This window comes from Schistocerca piceifrons, chromosome 1 (assembly GCF_021461385.2).
Source record: "Schistocerca piceifrons isolate TAMUIC-IGC-003096 chromosome 1, iqSchPice1.1, whole genome shotgun sequence".
Taxonomy (NCBI): Eukaryota; Metazoa; Arthropoda; class Insecta; order Orthoptera; family Acrididae; genus Schistocerca; species Schistocerca piceifrons.
The window spans coordinates 549,762,759-549,780,200 of NC_060138.1; the positions used below are offsets into that span (position 1 = coordinate 549,762,759).

Genomic DNA, 17,442 nt, shown 5'->3' on the forward strand with positions numbered 1-17,442 from the left:
TGAGACATGGAAAAATATGTAGGTATGTACACAAGGTTGACCCAAAAAGTAATGCAACTTTTTCATTGGCAAATACCTAAAACATAATTGAAAATTATGTAGTCTTTGGTAAAATTTTCAGCCCACTGTGGGCTACAGAGTTTCTTGAATTCCATACCTGTGAGATACATGTTTTGTCACAGTAACACAACATTTGTGTTACATTTTATTGAAATTTAAGTTATTGGTAATATCATTTGTGATTTTTCAGATTTCATAAGAAGTGACTATATTGATGTAAAATGCCTGTTGTTACAGTTGTGGTACAACTTTACAGCTGCTGCGCTGTTTGTGATGGATACTACTTGCAGACTTCGTAATACAAAACTATTCTGGCAGTGTACCTGGGGCAAAGTCTTCAGGTCACTGATGAAATCTTCCCATTGTAAATAACTTATCACTTTTCAGGATTGTTGTGGGCTAAAGGGAGAAAAACTGTGTTGCATTACTTCCTGGAAATTTTGCATATTTTGAAGGATGTACAAAACATGCTAATGATGTCAGTAAACACTACTTAAGAAGTAACATTAAACACTTCATACTTCAACCCTCAGTATTTACAGGTTCTCGTGCATGATGAATTTTCAGATGCTTATTGTGATTAGATTTAGTTGGAGATGCTTTGCCACAAATGTGGCATGTGTAGGGCCGTATACCTGTGTGCACAGTCATGTGTTCCTTCAGGTAATAGCCTCTATGAAATAGTTTTCCACACACACCACACACATAATTTTTTCCTAATTCATGTTCACGTACATGGCGTACACAATTGTATTTATACACAAAGCAACGGCCGCAGTAATTGCAAGTATATGGCCTTGTACCACGATGAGATCGTACATGAGCTGAATAGCACGATTCCCTGTGAAATGCTGCTCTACAGATTTCACATTTATATGGCTTCGCAGAACGTGCTGTATGGGTCCAGCGATGAAGCCGCAAATTCCATTTTGTGGTGAAACTCTTTGAACAAAGGGGACACTGGTGTGGTCGCTCTCCAGAATGTAAACGCATATGAGCCGAAAGTGAATTTTTAAGACAGACAGCAGAACAGACAGGGCACTCAACATTTTCTCCTTCACGTTCCTTCTGAGGTACATAACGACTATCATGAGCTTTGCGTATGTGTCTTGTTAGACTGACTGCATGTACAAACCTCACACTGCAGAATCCACAGGATTTTGGTTTTGCATCATGTGTCTCTTTGTGCCACTCCAGTTTCTTTTTTGTATGGAATACTTCACCACACTGGCAAATAAAATCTTTCACTTTTTTCTTCAAATTCAGATGATGTCTGCAAAAAAAAAAAAAAACATAAACATATATATATATATATATATATATGTTTTGAAATGATTTAGGCTTATGTTGAACTCAGTGTCATCCTCAGTTATGTATAGACTATTGTGTCTATTCTTTACCTTAATATTATGGCATGTGTCAGTGTAGAATAGACACAATAGTCTATACATAACTGAGGATGACACTGAGTTCAACATAAGCCTAAAACATTTCAAAACATGTAACTAATAGAATGTAATAAATTATGAACTACCTATCATTATAATATCACAATTACAAAAATGACTCTGGAGGACTGTGTCGTAAGTTACATGCTTAGTAACAGAGCAGCAATTAATGTGAATAACTTCCAATAAATTTCGATTTTGTGCTACACAGGTTCCTATGTCTCCAATATCTACTGATATTTGGAAATGTGTATGACACTTTCAGTTTCTGTACCAAGTTTTGTGCATCTCCTGCATAACTTAGTTCTGTGATGTCACAATGTTGTTAATATTTGATGTCTCCTTTATTTAAATCTATATTTCTATCTTTTAACTTCAAAAATGAAGGCATCAGTATTTGAAACTTGAGAATTAATTATGTCTTCATGTGTGGGATTGAAGAAGCAAGAGATTTTTTACTTTTGTGGCAAGTACCAACTTATACTCATTTATTGATATTTTATATGATTGTGTGTTAACACTTGGTTTTGTGATAAAATACTGGATTAAATGATTAGCATAATATTAAGGACTACGATAAATTCCTTACTCTTAAGAGAATATTTTACTGTACACTTCATTTCATCATCATCATCATCAGAAATGAAATGATCGTATGGCATTTTTGGCCGGGAGGCCCCATACAGGGAAGTTCGGCCGCCGTATTGCAAGTCCTTTTTAGTTGACACCACTTCGGCGAATTGCGAGTCAATTTTGATGAAATGATGATGAAGAACACTGTAACTGACCAAATGAGATCTAAAGAAACCTTACAAAAAAACTTGGAAAGCTGAAAATTTCTTGAAGTGGTTTAACAACCACAGAAAATGTAACTAACAGTGATTAGATATGGAACTATCGAAGTATAGTTTTACAGACATATCTGAATTCTGCCCCTTAATACTGAAACTCATCTATGGAGATACATGAAACTACAGAACTCAACAAATCACTCTTGTAACTGTTTATCTACTTTGTGTTTCATGCATGAGTGTCCTTGGGCTGACCCTGAAATAACTCGAGTGTAGAGGAGCTCATGTGATGATGACAGTAATTGTTGGAATGGGTAGCAACAGTGTCTGCCAATGATAAATAGAAGTGGATATGACAACTACTGATTTATTTTAAATTATAGCCTACCACAACTGCTGACAGTTATTGGTAACACAATATACACATGACAAACCCATACTTCAACATCAAGAAAGTTTTCCTTATTTTCCATTCAAAATTTGACCGAAGAAAATAGACAAAAGAAGTTATCTTTAACTTTTCATCTTCAGATTCAGTTTTTACATGTAATGTAAAGCAAGTGAACTTAAAATGGGCACTATAGCTTGTCACTGCAAACAAGGCGTCCATGGAGGTGAGACAGTATGGGAGAGTGTAATATGGATAGAAGAGATAATAATGATGTAATTTGCTATATTTGATGTGTATGGGGTTCTCAAGAAACTGTTAGTGTCATAAAGGTCAACATCCAGGAAGGTCACTTGCTGAGCAGAGGAGGATGAGGGTACATGACTGTGAGAGAAGTTATTAAGGTTATGGAGGAAGAAAGAAAGGATGTACTCAGCTTGTGTCCAAATCATAGATATACCAATGAATGTGAATGATGTTATGGACATAGGATTCTGAATGGCTGGAAAAGATTCCACAAGACGACACATGAACGCCTGCCTCCACGGCCAAGGTCACTAACATGTCTGTACGGTGGTGCTCGACCCGATGCTAAGTTGGTTCGAATTCTCATGGGGGAAAACATTTTCACTGCCAGTATTTGGCTGGCAGGACGAGGACAGGAGGTGGCGTAAAGTTCCTGGTCACCGGACTTTGTGCCAATGTCCTGGTTTAAATACTAAACCTCTCTGCAGCATCTCATGAAGTGGGGGCATGTGACCCAGTTAATGGTGATCCGTACACTGGATGGGAACATTAAGCTCAGTGGCCCCCTTAGTGCTTTTCGAAAGCAGAGGATGCCAGCCCTGGGTTTCACCCAATCCCTTCTCTAACCATCTCCAACATGAATATGACAGTACTCTATGCACACACCTGCTAGTCACCTACACTTAACAGATATTCTTATGCACATAATTCTCTTGCTTCATGAAGGAAACGTGCCTGCAGGCATGAAGGGTAGGGAAGACATTTCCAATTTGGAGCTGAGCCTGTGCTTCAGTGTCTCCCAGCCATTCATGTCATATGACTTCACTCATGAATGGAAGGCAAAGACTGTACTCATTTCAAAGTCCCTAGCAGCATATGTAGGTGGTACCTTTTCAACATAGAAGTACCGTATTTACTCGAATCTAAGCCGCACTTTTTTCCGGTTTTTGTAATCCAAAAACCCGCCTGCGGCTTAGAATCGAGTGCAAAGCAAGCGGAAGTTCTAAAAAATGTTGGTAGGTGCCTCCACAACGAACTTCTGCCGTCGAATATATGTAGCGCTACACAGGTATGCTTTGCAGACGAGCTTTTTTTTCTCACCCCGTGTTTCGACCACTGCATTTTCATACATTATCCAACGAAGTAAATACAAATTCCGTATTGTTCATCTTCGAATGTAGCAGCATTTCAATGTACTACGAAAATCCAATGGCAAGACTGTTTGGGATGTTTTGTCAATATGGCCAACTCTACTTTCTGAATTTTTTCCTACTTGTGAGAAGAGATGGTTGCTAATAGGAACTTTTATGAATTGTGAATCACATGCAGTATTCTCTTCACCGTAATAATAATATGAATATAAACATTTTACCATGTATTGTTTCGTGTTTGCTGCTATCTCATTTAAATCCTGTCTGCCTCATAAACTACGAACTAGAGTGAGACAACAGCAAACGCGGAAGAATATACATATCACGTCATGTTTATATTCGTATTATTCTTATGCCTAATAGTGATATAGTCAGAAATGAAGCACGGCAATTGACTAGATTTTTAAATCTAAGATGACTCTAATTTCTGTACAGAATGTAATGTACTAAAGAGACGCCTGCGCTAAACTCCCATTCCGAACATCATCTATCACACGCAGTCTATTATTTGGTTCTTGTTGATCATTATCAAAGAAAGTAGCAGTGTAAGTAACAACAAACAGCACTCTCTTGCCATTGTTTTGCTAATGAGATGATTCCTCTCTCTTTTTTTAAAAAAATTGTAAGCAGCGGCAGCGCGCACTAAAGCAAGCCATGCCGCGATCGGCGACAGGTCATAAACATTCATCATAAGAATGCGACAAACAATGGATGACACAGACAATAAGGCGTTTTCAGCTTAGTGACGTAAACACCTATAACTAAGAGAATGGCACTTATCAGATCAAAGAAAACCAAGCAATGAATTCAAACGAGACGAAACACGTGAAGAAGGAAGGGTACCCGTATAAAAAAATTTTCCCTAAACTAAGCCGCACCTGAATTTCGAGTCTCAAATTTCAGGTGCGGCTTAGATTAGGGAAATTTTTTTTTCCTTGATTTCGAGTCTCATTTTTCAGGTGCGGCTTAGATTCGAGTAAATACGGTAATTCTGGGTAAGAATGAAGAGGGGTGTGGAAGCTTAAATTGAAATGCATTTTGTTTGATCCTATGGGATTACATGTAATGTAGGGCACTTTATTCATTACCACGTATGTCCTAAGGAGCTATAACTGATTATAAAGAACAATATCCATAAAATTAAATTAACAGTGTAAAATTCCTTTTGCACCACATAGCATTTGAGTTTGTTGAAAACTTAGTGTCATTTTGAAAGTAGGTGCAAAGGTTAATATACCTAGATTTTTGAGGCAGTTTTTACGTATTTCAAAAGTCCTCCTATAGCTGCTTTATTATGATTACAATTGAGTTTAGTTTCTTTCACACAGAATTAATACACTGTTTCCATTTCAGACCATTAGCTACAGTAGTACCTAAGAATCTAGTGGGCTCTACTACTTCCAGCTTTGCATCATCCACCTTTAAATTCATATGCTAAGATTTCTCTTTGTTTCTGAACAGTGAATACATAGTCTTTATCAGGTTTATGACCAATTTATTTTCCACTAGACTATAATGCCCCCCCATGAACCATGGACCTTGCCGTTGGTGGGGAGGCTTGCGTGCCTCAGCGATACAGATAGCCGTACCGTAGGTGCAACCACAACGGAGGGGTATCTGTTGAGAGGCCAGACAAACGTGTGGTTCCTGAAGAGGGGCAGCAGCCTTTTCAGTAGTTGCAAGGGCAACAGTCTGGATGATTGACTGATCTGGCCTTGTAACAATAACCAAAACGGCCTTGCTGTGGTGGTACTGCGAACGGCTGAAAGCAAGGGGAAACTACAGCCGTAATTTTTCCCGAGGGCATGCAGCTTTACTGTATGATTACATGATGATGGCGTCCTCTTGGGTAAAATATTCCGGAGGTAAAATAGTCCCCCATTCGGATCTCCGGGCGGGGACTACTCAAGAGGATGTCGTTATCAGGAGAAAGAAAACTGGCATTCTACGGATCGGAGCGTGGAATGTCAGATCCCTTAATCGGGCAGGTAGGTTAGAAAATTTAAAAAGGGAAATGGATAGGTTGAAGTTAGATATAGTGGGAATTAGTGAAGTTCGGTGGCAGGAGGAACAAGACTTCTGGTCAGGTGACTACAGGGTTATAAACACAAAATCAAACAGGGGTAATGCAGGAGTAGGTTTAATAATGAATAGGAAAATAGGAATGCGGGTAAGCTACTACAAACAGCATAGTGAACGCATTATTGTGGCCAAGATAGATACGAAGCCCACACCTACGACAGTAGTACAAGTTTATATGCCAACTAGCTCTGCAGATGACGAAGAAATTGAAGAAATGTGTGATGAAATAAAAGAAATTATTCAGATTGTGAAGGGAGACGAAAATTTAATAGTCATGGGTGACTGGAATTCGAGTGTAGGAAAAGGGAGAGAAGGAAACATAGTAGGTGAATATGGATTGGGGGACAGAAATGAAAGAGGAAGCCGCCTGGTAGAATTTTGCACAGAGCACAACATAATCATAACTAACACTTGGTTTAAGAATCATGAAAGAAGGTTGTATACATGGAAGAACCCTGGAGATACTAAAAGGTATCAGATAGATTATATAATGGTAAGACAGAGATTTAGGAACCAGGTTTTAAATTGTAAGACATTTCCAGGGGCAGATGTGGACTCTGACCACAATCTATTGGTTATGACCTGTAGATTAAAACTGAAGAAACTGCAAAAAGGTGGGAATTTAAGGAGATGGGACCTGGATAAACTAAAAGAACCAGAGGTTGTACAGAGATTCAGGGAGATCATAAGGGAGCAATTGACAGGAATGGGGGAAATAAATACAGTAGAAGAAGAATGGGTAGCTTTGAGGGATGAAGTAGTGAAGGCAGCAGAGGATCAAGTAGGTAAAAAAACGAGGGCTACTAGAAATCCTTGGGTAACAGAAGAAATATTGAATTTAATTGATGAAAGGAGGAAATATAAAAATGCAGTAAGAGAAACAGGCAAAAAGGAATACAAACGTCTCAAAAATGAGATCGACAGGAAGTGCAAAATGGCTAAGCAGGGATGGCTAGAGGACAAATGTAAGGATGTAGAGGCCTATCTCACTAGGGGTAAGATAGATACCGCCTACAGGAAAATTAAAGAGAGCTTTGGAGATAAGAGAACGACTTGTATGAATATCAAGAGCTCAGATGGAAACCCAGTTCTAAGCAAAGAAGGGAAAGCAGAAAGGTGGAAGGAGTATATAGAGGGTCTATACAAGGGCGATGTACTTGAGGACAATATTATGGAAATGGAAGAAGATGTAGATGAAGGTGAAATGGGAGATACGATACTGCGTGAAGAGTATGACAGAGCACTGAAAGACCTGAGTCGAAACAAGGCCCCCGGAGTAGACAATATTCCATTGGAACTACTGACGGCCGTGGGAGAGCCAGTCCTGACAAAACTCTACCATCTGGTGAGCAAGATGCATGAAACAGGCGAAATACCCTCAGACTTCAAGAAGAATATAATAATTCCAATCCCAAAGAAAGCAGGTGTTGACAGATGTGAAAATTACCGAACTATCAGCTTAATAAGTCACAGCTGCAAAATACTAACACGAATTCTTTACAGACGAATGGAAAAACTAGTAGAAGCCAACCTCGGGGAAGATCAGTTTGGATTCCGTAGAAACACTGGAACAAATGAAGCAATACTGACCTTACGACTTATCTTAGAAGAAAGATTAAGGAAAGGCAAACCTACGTTTCTAGCATTTGTAGACTTAGAGAAAGCTTTTGACAATGTTGACTGGAATACTCTCTTTCAAATTCTAAAGGTGGCAGGGGTAAAATACAGGGAGCGAAAGGCTATTTACAATTTGTACAGAAACCAGATGGCAGTTATAAGAGTCGAGGGACATGAAAGGGAAGCAGTGGTTGGGAAGGGAGTAAGACAGGGTTGTAGCCTCTCCCCGATGTTGTTCAATCTGTATATTGAGCAAGCAGTAAAGGAAACAAAAGAAAAATTCGGAGTAGGTATTAAAATTCATGGAGAAGAAATAAAAACTTTGAGGTTCGCCGATGACATTGTAATTCTGTCAGAGACAGCAAAGGACTTGGAAGAGCAGTTGAATGGAATGGACAGTGTCTTGAAAGGAGGATATAAGATGAACATCAACAAAAGCAAAACAAGGATAATGGAATGTAGTCTAATTAAGTCGGGTGATGCTGAGGGAATTAGATTAGGAAATGAGGCACTTAAAGTAGTAAAGGAGTTTTGCTATTTGGGGAGCAAAATAACTGATGATGGTCGAAGTAGAGAGGATATAAAATGTAGGCTGGCAATGGCAAGGAAAGCGTTTCTGAAGAAGAGAAATTTGTTAACATCGAGTATAGATTTAAGTGTGAGGAAGTCATTTCTGAAAGTATTCGTATGGAGTGTAGCCATGTATGGAAGTGAAACATGGATGATAAATAGTTTGGACAAGAAGAGAATAGAAGCTTTCGAAATGTGGTGCTACAGAAGAATGCTGAAGATTAGATGGGTAGATCACATAACTAATGAGGAAGTATTGAATAGGACTGGGGAGAAGAGAAGTTTGTGGCACAACTTGACCAGAAGAAGGGATCGGTTGGTAGGACATGTTCTGAGGCATCAAGGGATCACCAATTTAGTATTGGAGGGCAGCGTGGAGGGTAAAAATCGTAGGGGGAGACCAAGAGATGAATACACTAAGCAGATTCAGAAGGATGTAGGTTGCAGTAGGTACTGGGAGATGAAAAAGCTTGCACATGATAGAGTAGCATGGAGAGCTGCATCAAACCAGTCTCAGGACTGAAGACCACAACAACAACAACAACAGACTATAATGATGTTCTCTCTAGCTGTTCCACATTTTGGTACTGTTCAGTATTGTCATGTCGCCTGCATTTAATCTTTTCTTTTCCTCCTCAATACCTACATCACTTACAAACAGATTAAAAAGCAGCAACTCCATTACCAAACGCTACAGCACTTCATATTTGACAGATTTTGTCTGTGATTGGCATGAGTTCTTATTTATACATACTGTTCCTTACTGCATAGGTACAACTGTAGGCTGTACACATAAGTTTTTCGGTGCAAAGGTGATAAATGCATTGGAGAGATATAAAAATATTGCAGATACATCCCTTTTCCATCTTATGACTGTGTAGTATATTCTGGTAGAATGTAAATAATTTAGGAGTAAAGGAGACCACTCACTGAACAGCTGTAAGATGGGCAACTGCTGATATTGTACATTTACCCTTTCTGAAACCATGCTCTCATGGAATAAGGATGTTGTGTTTATCAGGATAAACAACTAATCTATTATACATTAGCACAACCAGGACTTTTTAGGAACCTGATATCAGTGAAACTGTTCCATAGTCACTGGTGTCATCCTTATCTAATTTCTTATAGACTGGCACAGCCCTCTATGCCTTCAATTTATCTGGAAAAATCCCATCTCTGAAAGAGCTGTTTGCTCTGTCCAGAGATGTGCAATTGTTTCTCCATTTGTTAGCTTTACTAAGTAATTGGATGTTTCATCATTACAATCTGATTCTTTGCTTTTAATTCCTGTACAGTTTTTCTCACTTTATCTTTTGTGACTAGGTTCAAGACCATGGTTCTCTCTCTCTCTCTCTCTCTCTCTCTCTCTCTCTCTCAACCTCTCCTTTTTTGACTGTCTCTTCCCTCTTTTCATCCTCTATCACATTTGTATAAATATGAGAATATGTTTTTATTTCTTTACCATTCACTGAGACATCAAGCTCTGACGATCCAACACCAGGCTTTAAGTATGACATACATGATTGATTCCTATCAAATAACTAAAAAGTTGAGAACCACATGAAACTACATTTCCAAAAACTTTTTTATGCCCGAAGCAACTTACAAATTTCCTCTCACTCTGCAAAGTGGTCAATATTGCAGGTTCAACCTAAGCTGGATGGAGAAATATTTTTATTAGTATACTCTCCCAAATAGGACGGTGCCTTCTATAAGTATTGTGTGTTTTTTACTACGACAAATCTCTGTAGAGGTAGTGATCAAAATGTTGGAGCTCTTATAACCTCCAACTCTTCAAAGTGAAAGCATGCTCTTGAATATTTCAACATTTGTGGCAGCAACACTTATCACAAGGCTGCTGTAATCCTTGGTGACAACTTTGTTCACATGATGAACAAGACAAAGGATATAAAACATTCGCTGGACCAAGACTTGGTGGAGCAGGTAGAAAACGCATAGTCCGTATTATTGAGGCAGTGATTCTTTGCGGACATCACGAGATTGCATTAAGGGGATAAGGGTACTTCATGGCTATTTAAGGTAAAAAACAAGATGACAAAAACATGGGTAACTTTCATGAAATTCTAAAATATCGCTTGAGGTAACAAAAACCAGTGAGCAAGTTTGGATAAAAACGGTAAATGCAACAAGCATATTACTGCCCTAATCCAAAAGTAGATCATCACTTTCATCAATAATCAGCCCCTGGGAAAAGAGTGTTCAGCGCATTAATGAAGCCAAACGCATGATGGTTCTTGCAGATGAAACTGCTGACACTACTGGAATAGAGCAACTCTCTGTGTATCTCCATGTCCATTATATTTTCCCAGATCTCAAGACCCGTGAAGATTTTCTGCAATTTGTTACAATGTTTGATGTGATTGGCAAAGGATTAGCTGGAGCTGGTCAAATTTGGTCTTGATGTGTCATTTTTCTAAGGACAGGGCTATGACGTTGCTGCACCCCTGTAGAGAAAAGCTCATAGGTCTCATGCATTCATACAACACATAGATGTATATTCTCATTGTGCAACTCATATTTCAATTTGGTAGTCACTGACTCGTGCAATATTCCATTTACCAGGAATTCACTAGGAACACTGGAAATGGTACGTAATTTCTTTGGGTCACGAAAGTGCTGGCAAATATTAAATGATGCCCTTGAATCATTAACCACTGTTTGAGTCACACTCAATAGATGGATTGAGCATATTTGCAGCACACATGACTTCAAAGAAATACAGGGTGATTCAAAAAGAATACCACAACTTTATAAATTTAAAACTCTGCAACGACAAAAGGCAGAGCTAAGCACTATCTGTCGGCGAATTAAGGGAGCTATAAAGTTTCATTTAATTGTACATTTGTTTGCCATTTCAGCCAATAAAGTTTTTGGTCCCTTTTTCTTCGAAGGTGCTACTGTAACTGGACTACAGTATCTGGAGATGTTAGAGAATTGGCTGTTCCCTCAGCTCGAACAAGAAGTACAACAATTCATATTTCAGCAGGATGGAGCGCCACCACATTGGCACTTATCTGTCCGTAACTACCTGAACGTCAACTACCCGAGGTGATGGATCGGCCACCAGGCAGCCCGTGACAGAGCACTTCATGACTGGCCTCCAAGAAGCCCTGATCTTACCCCCTGCGATTTTTTTTTATGGGGGTACGTTAACGATATGGTGTTTCGGCCACCTCTCCCAGCCACCATTGATGATTTGAAACGAGAAATAACAGCAGCTATCCAAACTGTTACGCCTGATATGCTACAGAGAGTGTGGAACGAGTTGGAGTATCGAGTTGATATTGCTCGTGTGTCTGGAGGGGGCCATATTGAACATCTCTGAACTTGTTTTTGAGTGAAAAAAAAAACCTTTTTAAATACTCTTTGTAATGATGTATAACAGAAGGTTATATTATGTTTCTTTCATTAAATACACATGTTTAAAGTTGTGGTATTCTTTTTGAATCACCCTGTATATGGTTGTGTCTTTAGGCTCCAGGGAAGATCCAAGAATTTGACGACAAGATAATATCCCACAATGCCACGATTTTGTTAGCAGCCATCACCAAGAGAGATTTTGTCGTCTGCTTGGTTTTACTTTTGGAACTGTTTTCACTGTATAAGCCCATCTGTCATCAACTTCAGTACCAAAATATAGATTCTGCAGAGTTTATCAACATTTCGAGGATCTCAGAAGGGAACTTATGGCAATGAGAGAAAATGCTGATGAAAAATTCAGCCAGCTTTTCTTAGGAGCCAACGAATTAGATTCGGCCAATGGAGTTGAAATCAATCAACCAAGCATTTCTTCCAAACAAGCACATCACACAAAAAAGGATACTGGTAATGATGTTGAGGATCACTACAACATGCCTGTGTTCACACCTTTTCTAGATGCCTCTATTAGTTCACTGCACGGTCAGTTCTTGAACTTCTTAACAGCTTTAATTGTTTTCTACCACAAAAACTGAAGACATAGGTATTACCGATAGAGTTATGAAACTCCATTCATTTTATGCTCCAGATCCATTAGTCACCAATTTAACAATGACAGTGTCTTAGCTGAAACTCATCAATATGCGAGTCAACTGACGCAGTTGCCTCAAAATGCTATAGAAGTTTTGTCTCTCTGTGACCCTCAGAGCTGTCCTAATGTGTAATAGTTTCTTCAGCCCTTGGCAACTCTACCAATGATGAAGTCCATGAATGAGTGCAGTTCCTCCACCCTAAAGAGAATCAGGACATACCTAAAGAATACAACTAGTGAGGAATGTCTCAATGGAATGACACTTTCACTCTGGAGCAGAGTGTACACTGAATGAAACTTCCTGGCAGATTAAAACTGTGTGCCAGATCAAGACTTGAACTCGAGACCTCTGTCTTTACGGACAAGTTCTCTATCAACTGAGCTACTCAAGTGTGGCTCAAAACTGTCCTCACAGCTTTAGTTCCACCAGTATCTTGTCTCCTACCTTCCAAATTTCACAGAAGATCTCCTGCAAAATGTCTGAATGGGCTCATCATGATGACAGTTCATTGAGAATGAAGGACTGAAGTCCAAACTGTGATAAGAGAGTGCTGTCTTTCTTTTGTACTTCAAATTACTTGTAAATGGTTTAATCATTTGATCTGCTTATAAGTATTAAAATATCAGACAAAAGCTGGTTTATACAGTTCACTGTAAATTAACACAGGCCTAGACTATAAGAATAGGCAATTAACAGGATTGGTGCAGAAATTCTCTTAGCGACTGTATTATGTTCTATTAAAATTACTTAAACTTCATAATCTTATAAACTTGGTTTCATGATGTAATGCATGACCTCTATAAATTGTTTTCATAATGTCATTGGTGTTATAATTAAACAAATTTAAAACAATGACACAATTTATTTTTATAATTTTGGGCATGAAATTAGTATGGATCAAAATTAATATTCAATTTGAGCTATTGTAAAATGAAAGCCATAGCCTCCACATCCCACAAAAAAATTGTAAATATGCAACTGTTCCTATTTGTTATTTATTTGAACTCAAACTTCTCAATGCAATGAGACCGGCACTTTAACAGAAAAGATGGTTGGTTTTGAACTAATATTTAACCTTTGAAAAAATCAAGTTCACTTTAAGAAAAGGGGTATTACCTACTCATGGCAATCATTTGTGAAGCACACATGCCAGATTATGCTTCAGTAACGGGAGATCTGCATAAAGAGTTTTGAAAGAAGTTCCACGATTTCATGAGGATCTAGGTTGATGTTGACTACTTTATAGGACAGATCTCTTTTGGCCATTGATGTACTCAGCTACATCCAGCTTGAGCTGGTAAACTGACAGTATTGTACTTGAACCAAAGATTATTTTGTTTAACTCTAGGACTACAAGGCTTTTATAAAATACTAGCTGACAAACCCAGCATTACCCAGACATTCATTTTGTCAATTTTCTATTAGAAACAAAAACAGAAAATGAGCTGTGTTTGCAGTGTAAGATAAAAAAAATTTGAGAAAACACCTTTGAAAGTATGCAGTTGACTCAATGTGAGATGATCCCAGACAATTTCTGTAGTCTGGGCACAGCTACTTCACGTGTCAGCAACCCATTTTTGTTAACATCTGTAAGTCAACATCTCTTCTTAGCTCTACAGCTATTTATTTACTTATTTATTTTTTTGCCCACAGCCATTTGCACTTTGCAACTGAAAGCTGTCAAAAAGTGCTGCCAGGTGCCAGATTTCATTGAGTTGATTGGACTGTATGAGTGTAATAGTAGTACAGAATAAAGTATTAACATTTTATGCATGATGCAGCAGACACACACACACACACACACACACACACACACACACACACACAAGAAATTTACCAAACAGTGCCAACATCCCTATGCACCTTTACTCCTAAATTATTTACAAAATGCTTCAAATGGCTCTAAGCACTATGGGACTTGACATCTGAGGTCATCAGTCCCCTAGACTTAGAACTTTGTAAACCTGACTAACCTAAGGACATCACATACATCCATGCCCGAGGCAGGATTCAAAACTGCAACCGTAGCAGCAGCGCAGTTCCAGACTGAAGTGCCTAGAACTGCTCAGCCACAGCAGCCGGGAATATTATTTACATTCTACCAGAACTTTCCTTACTATACTTATCTCTCTGTGTTAAAGGCCAGTATTTAATGTACTTAGATAAAAAGAGTAAAAAATAAAACTATTTTCAGTAATTACAACAGGGTCTAAAAGGACTTATCTGTGGCACAGCTCCTGATATTAAGTGGACCCATTGCATTATACACAGAAAAACACTTGTTCCACAATATTTGCGTGTTGATTCAAATCAAGTACTTCAAACTGCCATAAATGTGATGAACTTCATTAAAACTTGTCCTCAGAAAGCTAGATTTTTGAGACAGATGTGTCATAATAAGGAGGCTGAACATACATCTCTCTTACTTTATAGTAGCATTCTTTAGCTTTCCAGAGCAAATGCACTACTGCACACTTTTGGACTTAGGTGAAAAGTCTGTTCTTACATGGAAGAAGAAAGGCTGCATACTTATGTGATATATTTGAGAAGTCCAGCTCACTGAGTATGTCTCTGCAAAGGCATAAAACTCATTCACCTTTCTGACAGTTTCGATCTTCAGAAAGAATATTCTTTTTTGGAAGAGAAAAATAAATAATGGAGGAGAATTGGACTACATCCCATGTTTGGAGGGTTTCGTAAATGACAGTGATATAGTCCTTCCTGTACATATTTTTTCTACAATTGAAGGACATTTATCTGAACTTCAAGTTCATTTTGCAAAATACTTTCCTGAAAACTGTGATGGGTTTCAGTGGATTCAAAATCCCTTCAGTAATGATTTTCCTTCTGAGTTCAGTACTGCAAAGAGGAAGAGTTGATAGAATTGTCATCAGACTCTTCACTGAATGTGAAGTTTTCATAAATGACATTCAGTAAGAAAAGAGTTTCCAAGCTTGAGCAAGAAAGCACTGAAGGTAATACTTCCTGTTTTCAATCTCCTATCTTTGTGAGAGTGGGTTTTTGGCATTTACTCTCATTAGCACTACGTAAAGACCAAGACTTTGTGTGGGGAAGGAAGTCAGGATTGTTGAAACTCATTTGGTTCCAATATATAACAAGTCATGTAAGAAGATGCAAGCTGAAGTGTCACACTGAAGTGAATTTACTTTATTTGTAACTTCTTTTTCATTAATTATTTCCATTTTTACAAGGTCTCCTACAGGGGAGCCATGGAAACAACAGTTGGCCACAGGAGCTGTGAGCTCAATAAGCTTGAAAGCCATGGGCCTGTATTTCCAAATTCAAGGGGCAGGCAGGTTACATTCTGCAAGTAGTATCTCTGAGTGACTGTACTGTGACTTCATGTGACCAAATAAAGTTATACGAGGGCCGTTCAGAAAGTAACCTCCGGTTGATTTAAAAAAATACACCAAGTTAAATAAAAATATTTTAATATATACATCTTACAACTACATCTTTGCACTATTTTTCTACATAGTCTCCATAGCGATTGAGGCACTTATCGTATCTCTTCACGAGCTTTGAAATTCCTTCTGCATAAAAATCACCCGCTTGTGCATGGAGCCAGCCTGTGACCGCATCTTTGAGCTCTTCGTCGTCATCAAACCGCTGTGACCCGAGCCATTTCTTCAAATGCATGAAGAAGTGATAATCACTTGGCGCCAGGTCTGGGCTGTAAGGTGGATGGTTGATAACGTCCCACTTGAAGGACTCAAGAAGGGCCGTTGTTCTGCGAGCAGAGTGAGGACGGGCGTTATCGTGCAAAAAAACGATACCGGAAGTCAGCATACCACGGCGTTTGTTCTGTATAGCCCGTCGTAACTTTTTTATTGTTTCACAGTACACGTCTTGATAAATGGTCGTACCACGTTCCGTGAATTCAACCAACACCCCCCCCTTTGGCATCCCAAAACACCGTTGCCATCAGTTTTCTGGCAGAAAAATCTTGCGAGGCTTTTCTTGGTTTGGTAGGCGAATTTGAATGTGCCCACATCTTTGATTGTTCTTTTGTCTCAGGGTTCACGTACTTAATCCAGGTTTCGTCACCGGTCACGATTCTGTTTAACAATGGTTCTCCTTCGTCCTCATAACGTGACAGAAAGTCTAATGCAGAGGCCATTCTTTGAGTTATGTGGTGGTCGGTAAGAATTTTGGGCACCCATCGTGCACATAACTTACGGTAACCCAATCTTGCTGTCACTATCTCGTACAAGAGTGTCTTAGAAATCTGTGGAAAACCAGTAGACAACTCCGACATTGAGAAACGTCGATTTTCACGAACTTTTGCATCAACTGTCTGAACGAGTTCGTCAGTCACCAATGATGGTCTACCACTCCTCTCTTCATCATGAACGTTTTCTCGTCCACTTTTAAATAAACGTACCCATTCACGGACAACTCCCTCACTCATAACTCTTGGTCCGTACACGGCACAAAGCTCACGATGAATAGCTGCTGCAGAATATCCTTTGGCTGTAAAAAACCTTATGACAGCACGCACTTCACATTTGGCGGGGTTTTCTATTGCAGCACACATTTCAAACTGCCACAAAAACTAAACTAGCGCAGGTACGACGTTCACTCGACCACGGCTTGATGCCGACTGACCTGTTGAGTGCGTGAACGCACAGATGGCGTCGCTACTCCCCCCACAACCCGCACTGTGACCAATCGGAGGTTACTTTCTGAACCGCCCTCGTATTTCTTAAGTGTTAAGTGTCATATTTAGAAAGATTTTATTCTTTATAGTAACATTACTGTGCTGTCTATTTAGGTACAGTACTCATACATTTCATTTTATGACTGGCAATTTTTTTTTACATTGTTTGAATATTTTATCATACATACTAATTTCCACACCTAAATATTTATCATATAACCGTGTTTTATTTGTCTCGTGACTTACTGACTGTACATACATTATGGTATATAACCTAAGTGTTGACTGTAGTGTATAAGAATTTACTGTTATAGTTTTCCCAAGTTTCCATACTGTTTATATACAAATGTGAGCATAAACCATTGGAGTTGTTG

The 17,442-nt window shown here is 38.8% G+C and overlaps 1 protein-coding gene across 1 annotated transcript in view; it reads right to left on the reverse strand.

Annotated features, from left to right (window-relative positions):
• Positions 1–397: 397 nt before the first annotated feature.
• Positions 398–17,442, reverse strand: part of LOC124800423 (zinc finger protein 711) — a 204,041-nt gene continuing 186,996 nt past the window's right edge. The window contains exon 3 of the mRNA XM_047262995.1: positions 398–1,333. Coding sequence (XP_047118951.1) covers positions 583–1,333 — 751 coding nt within the window. The 3' untranslated portion in view covers positions 398–582. The remainder of the gene's footprint in view (positions 1,334–17,442) is intronic.